At 45.8% G+C, this 23,484-nt stretch overlaps 2 protein-coding genes across 4 annotated transcripts in view; one reads left to right on the forward strand and one right to left on the reverse strand.

Annotated features, from left to right (window-relative positions):
- The first annotated feature begins 913 nt into the window (after nt 1-913).
- On the forward strand, nt 914-22,719 carry LOC105181591 (partitioning defective 3 homolog B). 2 transcript variants are annotated; one of them, XM_011138463.3, is made up of 5 exons: nt 914-1,146; nt 16,461-16,580; nt 20,002-22,023; nt 22,114-22,312; nt 22,555-22,719. In XM_011138463.3, the coding sequence occupies exons 2-5, from the start codon at nt 16,463-16,465 to the stop codon at nt 22,601-22,603; spliced, it is 2,388 nt and encodes a 795-aa protein (XP_011136765.1). In that variant the 5' UTR covers nt 914-1,146; nt 16,461-16,462; the 3' UTR covers nt 22,604-22,719. The 2 variants fall into 2 exon arrangements, with proteins under 2 accessions (XP_011136765.1, XP_025153857.1); XM_025298072.1 differs by lacking the exons at nt 914-1,146; nt 16,461-16,580 and adding an exon at nt 19,467-19,786.
- LOC105181592 (uncharacterized) overlaps nt 22,472-23,484 on the reverse strand; it is a 30,342-nt gene continuing 29,329 nt past the window's right edge. For both annotated transcript variants that reach the window (XM_019840638.2, XM_025298071.1), the window contains one exon: nt 22,472-23,427. In XM_019840638.2, the coding sequence (XP_019696197.1) occupies nt 23,391-23,427 (37 nt within the window). In that variant the 3' untranslated portion in view covers nt 22,472-23,390. The remainder of the gene's footprint in view (nt 23,428-23,484) is intronic.

Below are 23,484 nucleotides of genomic sequence, written 5' to 3' on the forward strand. Positions count from 1 at the left end.
GTCCCGAGTCTATCTTAAAATATTATGTAACCAATAAAACAATCCTTGCAACATTTCAAGGCGATCTTACGTACAAGATCTTACAATGAATTTTATCGTAAAATTGCCCGCAAATTCGATATATTAACCTCGCCCATTTGATAACATAATCCATGTGCGCTTGAAATGCAGAACAATCCTACGAAAGGATTAAGGGCGGAGCTTACTACTTAAAATTGTCAATGGCGTTATCGATATCTATCGATGACTCAATCGACGTGGTTTCGATTATAAATCTAGTAACCTAACATTAATCACTCTCGCCAAAATGACGGTTCGAATCTCGACTAAACTTTTTGGAGGCTGGTAAAAAGTGGTTCAAGTCTCAGTTAAAATCTGCCTTTTATCAGTTTCCATAAAATTTAGCTTATTGTTCGGGAAGAATTTGTAACGTAAAAACTGAAAGCACATATTTTAAGGAAAAGGTAAATAAATATTTAAGTATTTATGCAACCTTATGTACTAGATGATTGTGTGTGTACTACAAATGATTCTGTGGTTATTCTCTGTAAAATATATCGAATTAAATAAGAAATAACAATCGTTTCACATTTTCAACATTTTCACATTTTCAACTTCAATTTCATAATCAAAAGAAATGACCTTCAATTTAGAGTTGAATTGTATGAGGCAACAAAAATCTATAATGCCGATGATGTAGTTTTCACTCTTATAAATCGAAGCGTTTTATCAATCAGAATACCATTAAAAGTTTGTTATTTATACATATCGTTGAAATTTCCATTTAGATAAAAATCTCAGCCTGTAAAGGTGATTAGACCGGGGGCTCCGATTGGACTTGCTACGACTAGAAGCGCGTCAGCGACGTGAAACGTCGCCGACCGGTGAGATATATTCAGCGCTCAGTTCTTCGTGATCGCTCGATCGAAAAGGATCCAGGTGATTATTCGTCGAATCGTTCGATTGTGCCCGACCAATAGAAAAAGCAGTACATTGCAGCAGATATTGTGATACCGTGACCCGACGTTGTGTAATTGAAAGAAAGAAGAAGGAAATAAACAATATCGACTTAAGCAAGAAAGATCAATGAGGATGATTCAGCGGATTCTTTATTGAATAGATCATTTTTGTCGGATTGGCCATCAGGTGAGAGAGACCAGCGAAAGGAATTCCTACGATTACTACCGTTGCTCGAGATTTTATGCTCCTTTCTTGCGCGCATAGTTATTCTGATTGCTTGATCCTTGGTATCGTTGATATCGAAACCATTTGAACAATGTCTAAGCAAGTTTTCCACGATTTTTCAAGCTTGGCACAATATTGGACATATGGATGATCGTTTGTTCAATTCTCACAGGTGAAAAGGTCAGATTTTTCAGGAATGAATGACTGTATGTATGAAGAATATTTTATGATCAATGCATTGAAAATTTCTGGAAACTATTACGCTATTTAATTGTTTGTTAAGAGAATGTAACTAAATGAGAGACAAATAGCTATCCTAAGTCATTATCGAGATAACTATAAATCTCGATTTTTCGACATGCACTTTCACACTCATTATTTCTTAATGGTAGTTTCTTTAATCGATCTAGAGCTAATTTTCCTTAATGATAAAATTCTGAATGACTAAAAGTAATGTTGAAATATATTAAATCAAAATGCATCGTATCAAGATAGTAAAAAATAATTAGTAAAAATTAATGAGCCTTACACATATATTAGAAAGATATTACTTTATTAATTTTTATTATATGTATGCACACACATATATACGCACACATTCGTGTACAGAACAATAATTAATAAAAATTAAGTTTACATATAGTTTAATAATTGTTATTAATAGCAGAGAAACTAACAAGTTTGAAGTAGCATTTAAAATTATAAAATTGAAAATAAAAAAGCAGAGTAACAAGTAGAATCAATTATATATATATTATTATATATATGTATTTATATATATACATATATATATATATGTATTATTACATTATATATTATACATTATATATATATATATATATATATATATATAAATAAGTGATGGAATAATTTCGAATGTTCCGAATAAGATGCGTACGGTAACAGCAATGCAGTAACACACTTAGGAATTACATCACGATTACACATACGGCTGACACGATTTTAAATTTCACACGAGCCATTATTTCAATCACATTGCTCGTAGTCGACACTCAAGTCTCTCTCGCAGCCACGTCGAGTCGTCGCTTCGCCGGCCGGTTGTTCGCTCTTTCCACCTCATCGTCGATCTCACAAAAGGGAAACCATGGGAATTCCGCCTAATTATATTATTCATAATTAACTGGGACCGCACGGAACGGCGCGACTCAGCGCGGTCCTAACGATGCGAACAATGAGTTATCACGGTTATCCGAATGCATGATGCTTCGCGCTATAAAAATCAGGATACGAGCTGAGCTCATTTTTTCGTGAGAGTGCGACATACCGCACCATAGTTAAGACGAAGATGGATGTGTAGTATCTGCAGAAATGTCGCAACAAAATGAGCATCTATTAGAGAACATTAAATGTGCTTGCGCTTTTCGGGAAGATTTTATTTTATTTTATTTTATGAAATATGAAAGAGGGAAAGATCTCGGAAATTGTCCACGAGATCACTTGTACATCGCTTAAAACATTATTACACTCTCGTTAAAATTTGGAGATCGCGCGCATTACTATTAGCATTTTATTTTCTATTTGCAGCAAATATTTATCTAATATTTCTGCGTATTTAAATTTTCCTTTCGCCGCACAAACTGTCGAAACAGGAGGATTGCGAGACATTGCGAATCTCTCGAACAAATAATCGGTCGGTGGTTTCATTCAAACTCAGATTAGAGCTCGAATGTTGCCATTTCGGTCGCACGAACTTGTTCGAATCTTTCGTCCGAACTGTGCTGTTTACGTCACAGTGGTATTTGTCCGTCGACGATGGAAGCAGTAGTAAAGCGAAACGGATAACGCACCTGTGCAATCGTTTGGTTCAATAGACACAATTTGGTTAACGGATTCGGGACGTACGGCTGTTCTGCTGGAGATGAAAATATATTCTCTTGCGCTCAAACGAATCGCAGTACATATTCGTTACGACCGACATAGTTTACAACATCATTTCTTTAATTACAGAAGATAGTCGCGATTAGCGTGCATTCAATTAGCGTCCATGTAATAAGATTCCTTCATTAATTGCGATTTTCTCTTCGACCAATACGCGATCGGATCTCATCTTTGATCGCGTGTTTTTCTTTTCTTTTTAGCTTATCAAAATTCTCGATCGTAAAGTCAGAATTATAGAATGAGTTAAAAGAATATCTGTTAACATTATTTATTTTAGAAAGAAAATTTATCGTCGGGAAGTATTATATTTTTCGTTTGATTAGTAAGATTAAATAAAGCGCTTGTTGCTAAAAATAAAAAAATATGTGATATACAAATTTATCGTACAAAAAATTTTTTCGTTAGAAATCCGTTCTCACAAGTCTATCTTTGTTGGATTATAAATATTTGAAAACTATAACATATTTATGAGGAAAAATTATTCTTGAAGTCTCATTACGTGAAACACATTTTCAGATTTGTTGCCATCTGCGCACACAAAATAACATAATAAACAGGACCCACTTGGGTATCGCTGATTGACTCTAGAGATTATTAATGTCCTATAAATAACATCGCGTTTATGTCTTCGTGACAAATTTTTCATTAGCTACACATGCGCATACATCTCGCGGACTTATTTTCATCGAAGACAGCGGTATGTGTATATTTTAGGGTAGACTCACTCGCGACCAGGAAGCGGATTTCGACGGCGCATTTTTAACGACGTCTCGTAAAGCAGCGCGTCGATAAACGCGCTTCCACTCGTAAAGAAATTACACCACATTATACGCGGGTTATACAGGCAAATTTCAAGCGGTGCGATAATAACGCCGAGCAATGAAAAAGTGAACGGTATCTTTAAATATCCTCACCTAAATACCGCGAGCCTGAAATAAATGTTGCGTGAAACGCTATTGTAATTAATTAAGAGACGGAATCTCCGCGTAATTCTCGACGACACACTTCTCCGGCAGAAAAATATCCCTTCGGAGCGTCTTCATCGGCTCAAATTGTCTCTCTCTTTTACATCGGCAGATTGAACGAAGATGCTCCGAGCAGTCGCTTGTAATTTCGTATCCTTTTTCTCTCACATCCTGCATTGCCTCATCTGTAGACACAAGGTTGCGAAAAGTCACTCGAAAACGCGACACTAGCGTCTACGGAATTTCTTTCTAGACTGACATCTGCGCGAGAATCGCACAAATTTACTTGCGATCCAGTTCCCATTTAAACGTAGGTCGTCACAAAAAATACAATATACAATATTAAGAATAGAATTTTGATATAAATATTTGCATTTATTCGGAAACTTAAGATTCCCTTAAGTGGAAAAAAATGATTTAAACCAATGTATATATCTGTTATTAATGAAATATTTACGCAAGTAATAAAGTGCATTAATGTACCAGTGATTAGACATTAGATTGAAATAGATTATGTTCGGATATAATTTGTCCCAATGTTTGACCGCAATTAGAAAATTAGTATGTGCTAACGGGAAATAATATAAATATAGATGCTACCTCTTAATGAATTTATGAACGATTGACCATTATTTTGCCAAACCATGGGTGCATATTTATTTAATTAATTTTTATCTTAATACTTAACATATCAAATTGGGTATATTTTTTTCAACTAATTGTGAAATATTGGAGTTCTTTTTACAATAATTATTACTTTCATTCATTGTTGTTAAAATAAATAGTAAGTATTTTTTTTCAAAGTGGCCGGATACTGGGACGTATCCGGCCATTAGGACGTTTACCTTAACTTACAAAATTACTTGGCCGAGTGTAAAACCGCGACTTAACCCGCCGCTCGCTCGTTCCACTTTAAAGCAATGCCCTTCGATACGCCTCGGGAGGAGATTCGCCAAGATAAATCCTTCTTCTTTTCGTGCTCGCAAGAGCATGAACTATATATAGCGCGTTTTCTTTCTTTCTTTCATTCGGAATAGTAACGGAGCGCATGGACTGTAATTGCTTTCCTTTCTAGTGGGCTTAAGCGTAACGCAAGGAAAAAGGACAGCACTCTTTTGTGCCGTTTGTGCTGGAGCGCGCGTCGAATTCGGTATCGCACGCTTCATAAATCGAGGAAGAGTTTCCGAGCGAAAGTGCAACGAGCGATGTCCACTGAAAAAGATGTAATTTAATATCATTTCATCACGGGCCGCCGATCACTTTCCAGCCGCTCGACGCACAGAGAGGAACTTAACGGCGGTAGAAGGAGAAACCGAGACGTTTACTGATTTTCATTTCGCTCGCGCGACATTTCAAACACGCATGAATAATAATCTCAATCTCGCGCCCAGTGTCTCGGACAATTCTCAGCTTTGAACGAAAAAGAAGAGACGAAACGAAGGAGGCGGGAACACGCGCGTGTCTGAGAGGTGTATCTGAGAGCGTGACGGAAGAAAAATAAGATGAAGTGAAATAAATAACTAAATAAATAAATAAATACACACACTCAACTTATTCACAGGGGAAATACCGGGCGAGTTATGTGGAACGAATCGGACTGCGATACGTCATACATACACGCGAAACGACATTAATTGTGTGGAACGCAAAACAGGTATCGACGGCGAGACTCGCGCAGTCGTAACGTTCGAAACTTTCACTCCACGCGCTACTTGAACGATATTATCTTTTCTTCTTTTCTTTTAAACGCGCGTAAGCGACCGTGGCGAGCGAGCGGGCAAATTGCGTGTAACTTTTTTCCCCGGCGTTCGAAATATTCAGGTGTTCGCGCGCGCGCGCACACACACACACACACACACACACACACACACGTAAGCGTGACCAGCTCGTCAATCGGAATTTTAAGTTGGAATTTCAAGATTGAGCCTCGAATTATTTAGGCCTTTCGGGACGAAAGACGAATTCAAGCTCCAAAGTGGGACGATGTATGATAAGGAGAGACCGAACGAAAGTCTTTAGCTTTCCGCCCGACGAAGAAGCGTCACTTTCGCTCGAAAGTTCCTCGGCACCCGAACCGAATCCTCTTCGAGCATCGTGAATTCCTCGGGGAAGTCGATCGTTGCTCGACTCCGCTCGAACACGTCACACACGAGTTCGGGCGGCGAGTGTGAGAATATCTCTCGATATAAATTACGTAGTGCACAATTTCGTCGGTTCACCGCAGGCTGGAGAGGTAAGAGAGAAGGGCCTTCTCTCGTTCCTTGCCGACGGCTACGCGGATCATGCGAGCCGAGCGTAAGACGCAGTGCGTCAGGACACCGAGTGTCCCGTCGGCACAGCGGCGACGGCGGCGACGGCGGCCTTCTCTTCGCCTTCGTCTCACCCGAGACTCAGGATCGAGGACTGCGCGCTATCAGCCGCGTCGAATAGTTCGGAGCACACGAGGAACAACGTGTGTTAGTCGCACTCGCGCCCGTACTCGAGCCTCGCGCGCTGTGAAATACCGGCAAGTACGTTAGTGGTTCCGGTGCGCTCTCGCGCAGGACCTCCTCGCTCGCGCCGTTGTCTCTCGCCGTTTCGCGAGATGAAGCGGTCGAGAGTCGCGCCGAGTCGTAACCGAGAACCGTGCGGGCTTCCTAAATATTACAGGGAAATTGGATCGCCGATTGTAGCCGCACGGACGTCATTAATGCAGCCGTCGTCCTGCGCCGGGATAACGCGATACGCGGCTTTACGTGTGCGTTCTAGCGTGACGCACCTTGGGGCGGGATCGAATCGAGTGATACGAGACAACTAATCCGGTTTGCTGCGCACGTACACGGGGTTAAGCGAGATTTTTATTGAGGATTTATTCCAGTTACCGCGCGCGCGCGCCGAGCGACGGCGCATTTCGTGCGAACGCGACGCTCGACATTCCAGCCGGCGTAGCTTTCGGAGCTTCCATCGGGAGTTTCGCGTAAGAGCGCGTCCGAGACACACGTAATAAGCATTCCTCCGCGGTTGAGCGCCGCGAGCGCGACTAACAATTTGCGACTCGGCCAAATTCCAAGGACACCCCGATGTGTCGCGTCATACTCTCTCGCGGAGTCCGTTGCACCGGTCAGAACGATACGATATATTTCGCGCGTCTTTCGTATTATGCAGATCGATTTCGGGAGGTCGATCTACAGCGACAAATCTCGGCCGGACTTGTTCGGGCGCGCAAGAAAGAAATGGCGGAGACGGCCCGCCGGAGAGATTCGAACGATTGAACGCGCGATCTCGAAATTCGAATGTCGACTTGAAGATTTCGTCTAAACTGTATCACACCTCGCGCACGCTCGCATAGCCCAGCCAGGGTGGGGCTTAACCCGGTAACAAGCGAGCTTTCATGATCTCGTCTCCGCGTCTCGCGTGCGACCTCAATCGCTATCAGCGCGTACCTGCATGCACGGCCATTCCGTTCCGTCGTTCATAGCGGACATTCGCCTCGGTTAAATTCAGTGTCAGCGACACGTCGCGCGTCGCGTCGCGTCACGTCGGAAAAATCTCATTCGGTATTCCGCTTCGTCGGCGACACGCGGCCGCAATTTTTCACCGGCCGTACGACCAGCACGCCCAATCTCTCGAGGATCATGAGGTCGCGCCAGGTAAAGTCGGCGACGGTGTATCGGCCTAAAAACACAAAAGACGCGAAGACAGTAATTTTATACTTGCACGGGAGCGAAAGCTCCAGAGAGACCGGGGGACGTTTTGAGAAAGATGGAAGTGTTCTATCGGTTCACTCGCGGACGCATATTTAGCGTCCTTGTAGCAAGCTCCAGGAAGAGACCGAGATTTACGAGGGTAGTCCCAGAAGTACCTGACCTGACGTATAGATGGCGGTTGTTGTTTGAAAAGAATGACTATGGTAGAAAGTACCAACCTTTATAAAGCTTAAGTTTGAAGTTTGACGACGCTACGTTGTTTAGTATTTGTTTGGCAGCCATCAATAGTGAACGCTCTCAGTGAATTTGTAAACATGGAGAAAATTGGTCATCGTTATGTGATACAATACTTTCATGTGAAAGGCCTCGGTCCAACCAATATCAAAGCGGAGCTAGATTCTACTCTGGGGGAGTCTGCTCCTTCGTTTACAACAGTAAAATATTGAGTGGCAGAGTTTAAAACGAGGTCGTACGAGCTGCCAAGACGAACATCGCAGTGGTCGAGCAAATGAGGTGACCACGCCAGAAATGGTGAAGAAAATCTACAAAATGGTATTGGATGACCGTCGACTGAAAGTGCGCGAGTTAGCAGACATGGTAGGCATTTCAAAAAGTGCTGTACATCGCATATTGACTGAAAATTTGGACATGAGAGAGCTGTGCGCAAGATGGGTGCCGCGATTGGAACAAAATCAGCGTTGTGAGGATGTTTCAATCGAGTGTTTGGCGAAGTTTCGCAGCTATAAAGGTGAGTTTTTGCGTTGATTCATAACCATGGATGAAACATGGGTCCATCACTTCACACCTGAGACGAAGGAACACTCAAAACAATGGACCAAGGTGGCTTGATGGCTATTTTGAGGAGTTCGACGATTCCCACTATAAACAGGGTATCGAAGCTATTGAACATCGCTGGGAAAAGTGTATTGAGCTAACAGGAGACTATACAGAGAAATAAAGATATTTTTTCCCAAAATTTTATGCTTTCTTTGCTAGGTCAGCTCACTTCTGGGACTACCCTCGTACATCTCTCGTGACAGCGAGACGAACGTTCGAAATGTGCAAGGCGAGAACGCGCGTTCCGGTGCTCTCTCGAGCACTTCGGACAGCGAAAACGAGCGTGGCGTCTCGCTAGATTCGAAGTCGAGTCGTTGGCGGAACAATGAGAGGCATTTCGGATGCAGAATCATACATAAAAGAGAACGGTCCTCCTCCTCCCGCCCTCCCTCCCCTTGTCCTCGGAAACTTCCTTCTCCTCGCGAAAGGGAGTCGGCACGTGAGAAAAGACGGCCGAGAGGCATCTCGCCGCTGGCCATGTCTCCGGGTGCGTAGGGAAGAACCAAGGACGAAGGGATTGACCGACAGGAAGAGGAACGATTAGAAGAAGGAGCGGTTAAACCGGAAAGTCGAGCGTGGCTGAAGGGGGTCGCCGAAGTGAAACTGCTACGTCGCATTGTGCGTCTTGGCAGATATGCCACTTGCGCGCGAGTCAATCCGACGAGTAGCCGCGATTAATTGCACGCCAGGTAATCGTCGTCGGCGGCGCCCGCTCCGGCGTGTGTTCGTCCCGGCTGCCGATCCTGAAGCTCGATCCCGACGAGAGCGACGGTGTCGCTCGGTCTCTACGCTCGTCGAGAAATAATACTGTGCAGAGGCCGCGACGCGGTCTCAAGTTGCGCGTATTTCAAGTGACACTCGATGTTACCGCGAGCGCGATCGAGTGATCCGCAACCGCGCGCGCAGGCAAGCCGCGACGCGACATGGAGCCTGAAGAAACGGCCGTGTTTCCGGTCGTTTGTCACCCGACGATTCCGCCATTTCCACGGAAAGGAGACGTCCCGAGCGATCCGGCGATTTGATTATCTTCCCGAGGCAGCCCTGTCTGCGCGGCTTTCTTCTTCGGACAATGACACGCGCAAGGAGATCGCTTAATGATTGGTTAATCACGCGCAGGCATGTCCTGTTCGCAAAAGGAGGTCTCTCGCGAGCCGAGAGAATAGCGAGGAATGCAATCGATTTCCTGTCGTGCGGAAATAAATCCGACGTCCTCCGGAGCGATACATCAGGCCTGAAATCGGTTTCGGAAACTTTAGTTTTTTGTCGCCAGGTTGGCAGTAGCCTTAAGCTGATCAATTATCAACATGACAAGTAATGAAAAATCTATCCACTTCTCGATCTAATATCGCAAAATTAAAAGCTGAAAGGAAGTTTGTAGACACGGCTGTGACGTCCAAGCGTGATCAGCTGATCAATGACGGATCCAAGTTGGCTCAAGGCCTGCCAACCTTGTAACTGGGACGAAAGTTTCCGAGACCGATTTCGAGACGGACCTGCAGACGAGAACCTGAAGACTGGAATCCGCGAGCCGTGCTCGTCCCTTGGCTCGTCTCGTCGAGATCGCGCCGAATCTCTCGCCGATTGTTCAACGCCGTGCGATTTGCGGCAGCGTTTTCCTTTTTCCTATCATCCCGAATCATCCCGACGCAAAAGCGCGAACAGTGCCGTAGCGAGGCTCCTTCTCGCCCGCTACATGTCGGCGCGATATTATACTCGGCGAATGAAGGATCAAGTAGATTCGATTGTTGCTCCAAAGCCGTCTCTGAAAACCGTACGCCAGATTTCTCCGGCGCATTCTCTCTCTCCCCCTGCCCCCCTCGCCGCCCCCATCTCCTTCTCCTCTCTCTCTCTCTCTCTCTCTCTCTCTCTCTCTCTCTCTCTCTCTCTCTCTCTCTCTCTCTGCCGGGTTCTTGAAGCGACGCTGGAGGAAGGGTTGGCCAGTAGATCGACCTTGGGGCCTCCGTCCTTTACGTGTACGCGCCGCGCGTGTGTCGCGCGTCTTATTTATATGCACATACGCACACACACGCGCGCCTAAGTCGTGCGTGCGCTATGCACTTACACCATGTCGGCGAATGCACGTGTAGCGCGCAGCGCAGCATGGCGCGCAGCGGCGCGCGCGAGGACGGTTGAGCACACAGGCAATACCGAGGGCATAGTTACACGGCTATTCCAGCGAGGAATGCTCGGCATGTCGCTCTCGTCAAATGGCCAGAAAATAAAAGGACTACCTCGCCCCGCGGCCTTGATAGAGCTCTCTAGCGCGTGGACACGCGCGAGATCCTCTCGCTCGCTTATCCGTGAGTTATCATTCGAAAGTCATCTCGGCCGATTAATTGCGCCGCCCGCGCCGCGCCGGTCACGTGGAAGCGGCCGAAATCGCGGCTGTGCGGGAAAAGATTTGTGATTTTGATTACATAGCGATGCGCGATTGCGCTCGCCGACGGGAAGAATCCATCACGCGCTGCGAAGATGCGTCCATTGGGGTCTGTCGAGCCTCCCTCATTTAAATACGTCTCACTTCCCTAGGTTTGACGGTCTTCTAACGATTTCCAACATGGGAGAGGCGGAGCGACTCGAGAGCTTCCGGTCCCAATAATGCATCTTCAAACGGCGAGTAAGACGTACCGTTTCATCCGCGAGCGCGACGTCCGGTTTTTATTCAGCAGCCGTAAAGCGCCCTCGCGGAATCCTCGCCAAGAAATCCGACAATGTCGCCGGCTATCCAATTTAGGCTGTCGAAGTAACGATACACACCGGACCGGTCCCCAAAACATTATTTTATCGCCTCCCCGCCCCCCCCCTTCCAATTCTCCAAATTACGAGCGTGGACTTTTGAGTCGCTTCTTTTTGCGTCGTCATCGAACTCTTATCCACGGCAGCGCGCCGTTTATCAAACAGCGTCGTTAAGCGCGCCGCGAAGTTACATGTCATTATGTTACGACTGCGTTGCAATTAGCCGCGTTAATTGCGTACGCTAGGACATTACTACGACCGTAATCGAGGCTCGGAAGTTGCTGTCTCTGACGGCCGGCCTGTCCGAGCCTGGGCTGGCGATTCGAAAACGGCCGGCGTCAGTGCCGTATAGACCGGACTCTGCCGCGGAGATGATCGGCCGTTCACCGAGCGAGACACTGTCATGACAACGGTGACGAATCTCAGCTTCCTGAGGCTGGAAATAATATCGATCTCGCGACTTTCAAAAAAGAAGCATGACATGTTTTTATCAGAATGAAACTGGACGTCTGTGACAAAGAATAAAGTTAAATAGCGAAAATATATAAAATTTCTACCTAAAATATATAAAATACTGAAGCGACGAATAAATAATTTATAATGGTATAAGTGATATAATATGTGGATAACACTTTGTGTTGGTGATCCATGTCGATCCGAGGACTCGCCATTCCCAACTTTTATTTTTAAACTTTTATTCTTCAGAGACTACAAAAGTCCCGAGATACAAAATTTCCAGATTTCGGTGAAACCTTCCTTTGGTCCTATTTTCGGCGCTTGTAATTCTCCCAGGAGACTGTCTGGTAACCTTTCCAGCGCTCGACACATCCTTGCGGTCCAAAACTGGAGTTACGTAAGCCTCACCTTAGATCCGCCGCTGCGTGACAGTACGTTCGCCGACCTCTCGGTGAGATCTCCGTTTCACGATGGATCGCCGATCGACCGATCGGCTCGGCTCTTGGACGATTCTCAAGGGGCGCGCCCGCTTTTATTTATAACCTCCGTCTTTTTACCATCGCGAGAATTGTGTGTGGAAATTCAAGGTATGGCGTGTGGATCGCACGCTGTGCACGCATCGGATCGCCCGTATGCGTAATGGTCGTGGAGCCCAGAATCCTCCTGGTACACGTTAACAATACCTAGGAAGCGGAGCGAGTTACGACTCGGTAGCCACGCAGCGCGAGAATGTTTTACGAGCATCCGGGGCGCGTCACGCTTTACGTGTACGCGTCACACTTTGTCTCAAATTGCATTCGCTGTACCGACGTGCGTGTCGATTCTCGTCGAATTGACGGACCTCCGCCCGTCAAATGGAAATACCATCTCGCGGCGAAAGGGGGAGGGGGAGAAGGACGAAGTCTCACCTGCAAGACTCTTCTGCATAATTGCGGGAGTTACAATCAAGGAAATTCTTCCGCACCGATGCGTGCGATTTCAGATTCAGATAGCAGACTTGTGCATAAAAGCATATCCCGAGCAAAAAATTGTTAGGGCCATCCTCATGAAGCATAAGGCCCCGATAAGGCTGAAAGTAGAATGTCCTCAAAAGGGATGCCTCATTATTACACATCAGGCTCAGAAATGGATTTTTTAGGGATACCTTAGATTTTACGAAATAAGGCTTAGGTAAAGAAAATTGATGATGGGCTTAGAAGGATTTATTAGGGGTGCCTTAAATTTAATAAATAAGTAGGCTTTGATAGGAAAAGCTGAGAAAGGCCTTGGGATTTTTTAGGGATGCTTTAGATTTTACGAAATAACGCTTTAACATGGGAAACTGATATGTGTGGGCCTTAGAAGGATCCTTTAAAGAAGCTTTAGATATACAAAATCAAGTTTTGTTATAGAAAATTGTATTGTTTTAGTAGGTACGCTGGTTCTTTTAAAGATTTTTTTATTATATCGCAATTAAAGACAAATTTTATTAGTTTTATTAGTTGCCATATTCATTAGTCTCTTTCAAGAATTTTTCTAGTATTGCCTTTATTTTGAGATGCAGCAAATTTTAATAAAAATAGTGGCAGGATTTTTATGTGTAAAGAATACTATATTTTATTGCAAAGTATGCTATATTTTTAAAATAAAAAATTCTTGTTGTATAACTATGTACTAACAAGGTTATAAAGAAATTACAGTTTAAATTTCTTGGAAAGAAGAGAACGAATATTTTTACTTAAGCAATAATAAAATATTTCCTTATAAGCACTTATTAATATTACCTTATAAGGATCCGTTAAACCATTTGTTACACATCTTGCAGAGCTCTTGTTTTTCTATCCCTATTAGGACCCGATTAATGTTAGGGAAAAATAATCAGGCCCTTACCAGAGCCCTATTAATTCTTCTACTCGGGATCTCGCCGAGCTTTCCGCTCCCCAAATTTCGCTTTTGCAGAAATCGCGTTGCTTATTGAGAAAAAACGGATAATCAATTTCTACAGTTTTCACGAACGACTGCGTAGATCGCCTTTAGGCGTAGACCGCCTTTCAAGAGAGGTCTCGGTAGCGCCAGAGGAGAACTTGAATCTCAATGATTACTCGACGATCGTTCTTTTGCTCAACCTGGCAACCCGCCGAAAATACAAGCACCGTCTTGACATAATTTGCGCCGAGTGCACCGGCAGTCCGCACCTCCGTGCGCTTAATTGCGCAATTACTACAGAGGTACAAGTTTTAAGGCGAAACCACGCAGTCTCGCCGCGGGCGTTTTGTTCTTATTGTTCGTTGCGAGATACGCTCCTAGCGATATTTTGCAACTGAATTACTCGCAATCGGAAAAGGAACGTTTGCCGAGAGCGACTCTGAACGATTCGAGCGCTGTTAGATTCAATATCGGCCTCGTGCGCAAAGGGAGTCGTGCACGCACGCGTTTCCTCAGCCTCGGACGAAGCGAGCGACCGGAAATTCTCCGAAGAGTGGATCGATCTCGCTTATCAAGGGTCAATTTTCAGGACTACGGAGAGCTCTTTCGCTTCATGCAGGCCCGACGATTCCACGTGAGCTCTCTCGCCGCGGCCTATTCCCGATCACGCACCTGATTAAGTCCGGCCATTCGTTTCGCGCGTGGGTTGGATCCACGAAAAGTGAAAAGCTAAGCCAGAAAGGCGTAGCCGCGCTGGAAAGGAGCCGAGAGTTGGCGGCACACATATTTCGCATCGGAGAAAGTCGCACGTACCTCCCTGCCCCCGCCTTTTTTCCCTTCCTTTTTCTCTCGTCTCTCTCCCTCCTCCCTTTCACCCCCTCGTCAGTTATGCATAGGTACGTATAATCACGAACCGTGCATTAACGTCTTACGCAACGCGTGCCGCAGCCTTTATTAAACGTACGACGACGGGCTCGAGGAGCCGACGAGCGAACTTGCCGAGCGATTAGGACGAAAAATAAGCCCCGTGTCCTGCCCCGTGTACCTCGTCCGTGTGCCCGTCTGCACCACCTTTCCTTTCGTTTGCGTTGTCTCGAGGGGTACTCGAAGGAGAGCACGGGAGAGTTACCGGGTAGTCGACGATCGAACAGGGCATATTTCAAATTCCTCGATGCCGTCCGACCTTCTTCCACGCCTCTTCTCGAATCGCCGTACCTCCGAGGGCTTCGGCACCTTCGCGGCACCTTCGAGTCCTATCGAAGGTGTAACTGTCATTTTTCGAGATATCTCAGAGGGGTGAGAGAGAGAGAGAGAGAGAGAGAGAGAGAGAGAGAGAGAGAGAGAGAGCGGCGTATCGACGGCACTTCCATAGAACACTTTCGAATTCGGGTCATCCTCCGTTTCGTTAAGTATGACGCGAAGATTACGGTGTATTTAGCGGGGCCAACGCACGGCTAAATATTTTTCTGAACGTCGTCGAGGCAACGGATCGATTTAATCCGTGCTCGTCCGTCCGGCGCGCGGCGGAGAACGAAACGTTAGCCCGACGATTCAGCCGAGCAACGCTCGGCTCTCGCGCGCTCGGTGCGTCGCGCGCGGCTCGTCCAGGTGCGTAATTTCAGGAACGCCGAGAATCACTCGCGCCTCGGACCGTCCGATGCATCTCGAGCCCATCACTACGTGTCATCGGTACGGAAAACCGTGAGCTAGACGACGTGCTGGATGACGTGCGGCCTCCTATCCTAGAAGTACCGTTGCGACCGACGATGCTGATGCTGGACACTCCGTACCGCTCCGTTCCAGCGTACGAGTACATAAATCCAGCGAGATGTCGATATTGAATGATCTGACGCATAGTTGTCCGATACTTGGCGCACATTACGCGGTATTAAGCGGGATCAACATTCGCAGCGTTTGAACTCTGCAGGTCTCTCCACGTAGCGCATGAATCGCGAGACGCTCGATCGATTCCTCCCTTTCCCTTGAAGTGCGACCTCGCGTGAAATATTTCGCGATGATCGAAGAATCTGCTATTCTTACGCAGAAAGAGATACTCGCTGTTGGTGATGGAAAAATCGAGTGTTTTCGTCACGGTGAAATTTTCATCACGACGATGGTTTTATAGATCGCTATGAGATGTCCTTACACCGCCCGATCCTTACGATCATTCACGTTCTCGCGAGTCTCACGCATCTGCAAAGTATCGCGTCAAGCATGCAGTCGCAATTACATTATTCTTTATCGAGTTATTAGATCGCGTCGGAATCAGGTGCAACGCGAAGTGAAAAGAAATGACCTCGAGTCAACGGCAATTGTCGCCATTGATTCCTGCAAATCCCATTCACTCGTCAAGATTTACCGTTTGACTTTTACGACTGGATAAACCACGACGTTGCAGTCATCTGAAAGGTGTCCTTTTGCGAGCGAGATATGCATGAAAATTCTTTGCGTAAAATGTAGCATAACTGATGATATTAATGTTCGCCAAGAAATATGTCGAGTTTTTCCTCGGGAAAGAACGAGAGGCAACAAATTATTTCTAATATTCCAACAATTGTATAAATTATTTCTGATATTCCAACGATTACATAAAACAGCCCTTGTATTATATTTCGTTACTTTCTCTTGATATATAATGGACGTTGTGCTTTCACTCTATTAAACATGTTCCTTCGTTCTTGCATTCTGCTAGCAGTACACTGTGATTTGAAAGGTAGACATTTTGCCGGGACAATTTAATGAATTAATTTTCATGATTAATACGCTGATTATATTGTGCGATTCGTTACAGATATGCGCTGGTTTCGCGGCCACGCCGAGGCACCGAGACTTTTGCGCCTGAGTCCTCTTCGAGCCGACGAAGATGTCAACGAGACGTCCTATCATTTCCGCACAACGTCTCGATGCAGAGGTGAGAATAATCAAGGTGAAGGCGAAGCGACTGTGTACTTTTTACGCAAAAATTATACTTTCCCATCATCATTTGCGACGTGAATATTGAGCGATTGTTTCTTCTCCTCGCAATTTCCATCTTCGAGATTGCCGGAAAATTATACGTCAAATTCTCTCGTGATTCTCTCGATACCTACAAAACAGGCCATCCAAATAACGTTGAAAATATACAAGATAGAAAAAAATATTGTAGGAGGCGAGGGACTTTTTTTCTGGTCTCAATTTTTTAGACTCAAGAATATGCTGTTACAATAGAGCTTTTGTTAACTTGACCTTTGGAAATTTCAAAAACTTTTCCCAAGTTTTCCCTAAATACCTCGAGAAATATCAGACAAATTGAAAAATGTTTCAGACAAAAGTTATTTAAATTAATTGGTAGAAAAAGATAATATAATAAAAAATCTGGGTCTCCATTTGAAAAATTCAAGGCGACCTTCCTGTAAGCTCGATGACGCTGTTCAAGGTCACGCTAATATTGCTATGTGATGCGTCACTTAAAGCCCTGCAACTTTTATATTTAATATTTTTTTCTATCTTGCGTATTTTCAAAGTTATTCAAGTGCCTCACCTTGTATATGAAACTTCAGCCGCGGAAAGTGCAAGAATTGAATTCTCGCACAAACGAGGCGTCTTCTGAGCGTTACGTGTATGGACTCATCGCGTGCCGCCGGTATCGTGTGCGTGGCATGCGTGGCAGGATCCGAATCAGAATTCCGTCCTGAATGCAAGGATTACGACTCAACGTTCCGTCAAGCCTGAGTCCTGAGTGACTCGCTAAAAAGAGAGAGAATAGAAGCAAATTGACACCGTCGGCCTACGCGAATGCGCGTTAATGTAAAGGATCATTGTCGAGGAGGCGATTCGCGGCTTACAAGTATGAGAGTGCGCCCGAGGACGATAATGCAATTGACAGTGACAGCGACGGCGCGACGAATCAGCTCGCTAATTATAATCACTGCTAATAGAAACAATAAACGGGGAACGAATTCATGGATTTTCTCTTCTTTTCAATGTTAACATTTTCAAACACGCCACGTGCGCTCGAGGACATGTTAATATTAATATTAATCTAGTAGATTTTTAAATATAATTATCAATCTTGCGGTATCTTTTATTTTCAATTGAATAATCTCTCTCTCTCTCTCTCTATAAAGAACTCCAGGTTGGTTGTTGGTTGTTGGTTAATTAACAGACTTTTATCCGCAAGATTGTTTCATCTAACCGCACAAATGTCGCGTTAGGACTCGACGTTGTATATTAGTCAGCCCGCTTCTACGAGCTACTATATGTATATAAGATAACGTAGTCGCGCCGTTTTAACGTCAGACATAATTTAAAGAACGATAGGACGTTACGTAACACAAGCATCTGATCTATTTTTACTTATATCCGCTTGAGCGCTCCGTGCAAGAATGTTCATTTAAAATTGCTTGCCACTTAAAATCACTTGCCACTTTATAGTTTTACGCTTTACACTTTGGAAAAAATATGCGCCTGTCTCTTCAAGGCTCAATGGCGGAGAGAGGTCGGCAGTTTGATAGGATTTTATCCGCCTGTTATTCTCGCTTTGCTTCATTTCACTTTACAATCTTGCGCGAATGCGCGCTTTCCCGAATTGTACTTGTAATACCCAAGTGAATGATTGGACGAATCGCGAAGTGCACGATGACGGACTAATTTCAAATGAGCGAATCTCGCATACTCACGTTGCAGATTGAAAATGGTAGAGCCAGTTGCGACAAACGGTGACTCTGTTATCACCGGTCATACATATCGCGATCGCTGGCGAGGTTTCGTCTAGTTAAAATCGCAACTTGCAATGTCGAAGAATAAGCTGCTGCGTGCGCAACTGCCGACACATTTCTTCACGCATTTTCCAGGAATAAAAGCATTTCACGTCCCTCAGCCGACAATTACAAGTCTCATTTTCTCTTTTCTTCTTTCCTTGTCAGACAAGTTCCATATGGATCGATCAGGACTAGGGTTTCCAGTCCCGGGATCCCGAAAATACTCGGGATTCAACATCACAAATCCCGGGATTTCAAAATTTAATAGGGAAAAGAGGACCACCTTGAATTAGCGTATCAATATTTAATGTCAATACCTCCAACAAGCGTAGAATCTGAACGAACGTTTTCAGTAGCTGGGTGTATTGGAACTAAGATCAGAAGTCGACTTGGAGATACCACATTAGATGCATTATTATTTCTGAGATCGTTTTTTCAAAATAAAAAGAAGGAATGAAAGTTATTTCTATTTTCATTGTTTCTTTTCATTTTTATTTTGGATTCTTTTTATTTTAATATTTTTAACTATCGCTTTTGTTTCAGATATTTTTTAACAAAACTTATGTTTTATTATTTTTGAAGTCGCTTTTTCAAATGTGAAAAAGAAGAAATAATTATTTTTATTTTTATTACAAAAGCTTTAATTTTTAATTATAACGGTTTTTGTGCAATCATTAATGTAAGTTGCTTTCATTATTACTGAAATTTTATTTTTTGTTTGTCATAATGTTCTTAAAAGTCTATGAATGTTCTATAAATAAAATAATTCTATTATTTGTAAATATTCCTTGTTTCTTTCTTTACATGTATATAATCCCGGAACTAGTCCCGGGATCTCGGGATGGAATCCAAAAAATCCCGAAATCCCGGGATCCTAAATTGTATCCGGGATTGGAAACTCTAATCAGAACGCTACCTTGAAGAAACTGCATAAATTCATGCATTTTCAGCTTTATCCAGAAAAGTTATCCGGAAATTTCAATGAGCGAAAATATTAAACTGTCTCGCTTTATTAAACCTCGCTTCTTTCGCTCGAGACGTGTTATGTCACCGTGTGGCGTTTTTGTTATCTACGAGAACACTATAAGTGACACAAATTAGTCATAAGGACATCCTGTTTTACGCACATCCCGCGCGAAACGTCAAACGTAGCATCACTCTGTGCGTAATTGTAGATTCGAGGAACTGTTAGTCGCCGAATTGACGAGTCGTTAACCGCCGGACTCGTCAGTTTTGCGGGGAGCATCGAAAGGCTCACAGGATCATTCTGGACTTGGGAGTCGTACAATCCGGATCTCATTAGCGTTTTGCGCTCGTAGAAAGTAGACAGCGATGAAATTGTTCGATCACGTTTATTCCACTATCCGTTTAAAGTTCCGTGAGTACTCTCAAAGTGCATTGCTCAAGGATCTCCACAAGATATGAAAGATTGTTCGTTAGATCAGACCTTTTACAAATTATTATTGAATTAGAAGAGCTTGTGAAATGTCTCGTGCGTATGAAGGAAAAGGAGGAAAAGAAGGAAAAAAGATGCGGAGAGTTGCGTCATCGCGTCCGCGGACTTACTAACGCTTTGCTCGGCTCACCTTTCAGACACGTCGCCGGTGCGGTGGGTCCGGAGGAAATCCTCGAGTTCCGAGTCCGAGAGGAACTGCTACAACGTGCAGACCTCCCAAGTGACAACCGAGCGGGCAAGCAGCAAGAAGGACAAGAAGAAGATCCAGGACAAGCGGCGGAGGGTGTGCGAGAAGCGAAATCCCCTGCTGGACCGCGTGAAGAGCACCAGACTGAGTTTCTTCAAGGACCGGGACTCCGACGAGGAGGACGAGAACGAGAATGAGAACGGGCACGAGCACGAGAACGAGGAAGGCGAGAACGACGAGACGGAGCGCGTTCAGTTCCGCTCGATGTGCGAGCTGAGGCATCGCGGTCTAATCAGAAACGAGTTCCGGCGATCCATCTGCGAGTCCGACCTCCTGCAGGACAACGTGACGGAGGAGAGCAAAAAGAGCCACGCGAAGAGGAAACGGCGCGCCAAGTCGCAGAGCAGGTTGCCGTACAAGAAGCATCAGGAGGAACGATTCTCCTTCTTGGGCTTCCGCACGTCGACTCCTCGGAAGGCGCGGCCTTCCGAGTGGCCGAAGGAAGACGCGGCTCATCAGGAGGACGCGATGCCTTGCGACTACCGATGGGAGAGGAGCAGCAAGTACTTCTTGCAAGAAGGCCGCGCTCTCGACCACCATCGGCCGGTCGCTCAGCAACTCGGCGAGGTGGCCCAAACCGCCGACACGATCCTGAAGAAGGACACGCAATTCGACAGTATCACTCCGTCCAGCTGCCTGGCTGCGAAATTCCGCGCGATGCAGGACAGATACCTGAAGAGCTCGACGAGCAGGCTGATCGCCAAGATCTACAGGAAAGACTGCAAGGACCAGCGAGAGAGACGAAGACTGCGCAGCTTCTCGTACGGCACGTTGCCGGGCCTGGACGAGCTGCGGACGAACCCGCTGTACGAGAACCACCTGGATCAGGACGACAACGACTCCGGCATCCTGGACAACGATTCCGCCACCAGCTCGCTTCTCGACGACAGGTGCAGCAGCGGCGCTTCCGGCCCGCTCAACGGCAGCGGCAGCCAGCACAACGACTCTTGCCTCAGCTCACCGCCGCCTCAGCTTCCACCTCGAAGACCCTTCTCGACCGCCGTGGTGGACATCGACCGAGCCGCCCGGCTGTTCTCCAGCCTGGACATGTACCACGACGAGGTGAAGGACCTCGTGACCGAGACGAGCCTCATCGACGAGTACCCAAGCATCTGCCAAGCGGCGAACGGCACGCTGATAGACCAACGTCAGCCCGCGCAGGTCTCCGCGGAGAAAAGCAGCGCGGACCAAGGGAGCAAAGGGAGAAACGCGGCGGGCGAGGAGCCCAAGCGGAAGCTGCAAAGCGGCTTGCAGGCGATCAAGAGCAAGACCTGCGTGACGGAGACGATGGTGGTGAAGCTGCCCAAGGAGACGGCCGACCAGTGTCTGGGGATCTTCATAGCGAAGACCGCAGAGTCCAACCCGGGTTACCTGGTGGCTCACGTAGTGCCGAACGGACTGGCCGACAAGGAAGGCACCCTGAGGATCGGCGACGAGATCCTCATCGTCAACGGCAAGAGGCTGCGCGGTCTGTCGATGACGGAGGCCAGGAGAATCCTGGGCAATGGCAGCGGGCCCGGTGACGTCGATATCGTCGTCTCCAGATTTTCGGATGTCGATCAACGCGCGAGGCGGCTGAAGGAGAGCAGCGTGGACTACGAGAACGTCAGCATGGAAGACGGCCACGGGACCATCGTCGAGACCTCGCCCGGGTCGCACTTTAGGAAGCACCAGGCGACGAGGAGCCAGCGGGACAGGAAGGACGAATCGAGCAGGTCGGCCTCGTCGGACAAGTTCGCGACGAACCTCGACTGCGGCCTGTCGCGCAGCGTCTCCAAGTTCTGCACTCTCCCCAGGAGACCGAGGAGCACCGTCTCCACGTTCCTCACGGTGGTCTTCGAGAAGGGAGCCGGCAAGAAATCCTTGGGCTTCACCATTGTCGGCGGGAGGGACAGTCCGAAAGGAAGCATCGGTAATTTTCGATATTGTCGCTTCGCTCATCGATCTTCACGTATTCTGTGCATCTGTTGATTAACATTCTGTGTCTTCCAATCTGTCGCAGGTATCTTCATAAAGTCGGTACTGCCCGGTGGACAGGCCGCCGAAGATGGCCGCTTGCGCGCGGGTGACGAAATATTGGCCTTGAACGGCCATGTCTGCCACGACTTGACGCACCGGGAAGCCGTGCAGCTCTTCCGCAACATTAAAAGCGGACCGGTCGCGTTGCATCTGTGTAGACGCGTGAAAAATCGTGAAACGCAGTAAGTCCGCTTATTCCATCCGATGTTTGGTCCGGTACGAATCAATGTCATTGGTATTTAATTTAAATTTAATTAATTTAAATTTAATTTAAATGGGAATGCCAGTTTAGTCGATTCGAGTGGAGAATCGGGAATAACATTCGTCGGGAGAGGGCAGACTTGTTCGCATATCGTTTATTTGAAATCGCTTATATGTCTCTTCTGTGAAAACTCTTTTGTGTCCTCTGTTTGTTCTGTTTTAGAGCACCGAAGGCCAAGTCGTGCGCAGATCTTTTGCTCATAGACACGTGAAAATCGTCGTTCGTCGACGGCAGATAGAACTGCGCCGCAACGACGCGTCGTGTACAAATACGAATTATGTATATAGTGTACATTGTCGGAACTCGCTAGAAATAAAACAATTATTTAATAACAATTACCTAATTAGTAGTAATGCATGATACATGGTACCGTCGGTACCCTCAAAGTACACGATACATCCTCCTTGTTATCCGCTACGATCGAGAAAATGCATACAATGGATATTTCATCTCGCGCCTCGTAATATTATTCGTATAAAGTCTTAATTTAAAGATATGCGATAATAATAGGAGGTTACGGTGCCAATTATACAAATAGCGCAGAGTGGCGCGCGAGAAAGTAGCCCGAATAATAAAGTTTTATTAGCAATAAAGGAGTAACAAAATTACGCTGCGCGCACACACACACACACACACACACACGTACACACGCACACACACGCACATACATACGCATAGACGTTATCTATGCAGCGTAACAACGAGCAAACCTACTTTTTCGCACGCTATTCTGCATCACAATAAGAATAATCGGCTTAATTAACTAGGCAGATGGAGTACCGCGCGGAATAAGTTATGAGAGACAGAGAGAGAGAGAGAGAGAGAGAGAGAGAGAGAGAGAGAGAGAGAGAGAGAGAGAAGAAAGAAACTTGGAAAGTCATTGATTTCTTCCGACAGACTAGAATCCTAAAACGCCGTTTTTTGCCGTGAATGATGATAGGCTGGATTCACATCTAAAGAGCACTTCCGGTGGGCAGTTTTCTCCTCGTTGATACTATTTAGTACGGCGCACTTTTTAAGGTGCTTCTAGGATATCTACAAAAATTATCCCCTCGTTAATCTCGCCTTGCCGAAAACGAGCGTTCACCTGGG

This window comes from Harpegnathos saltator, unplaced genomic scaffold (genome assembly GCF_003227715.2).
Source record: "Harpegnathos saltator strain DR-91 unplaced genomic scaffold, Hsal_v8.6 scaffold203, whole genome shotgun sequence".
In the NCBI taxonomy this organism is placed as follows: domain Eukaryota; kingdom Metazoa; phylum Arthropoda; class Insecta; order Hymenoptera; family Formicidae; genus Harpegnathos; species Harpegnathos saltator.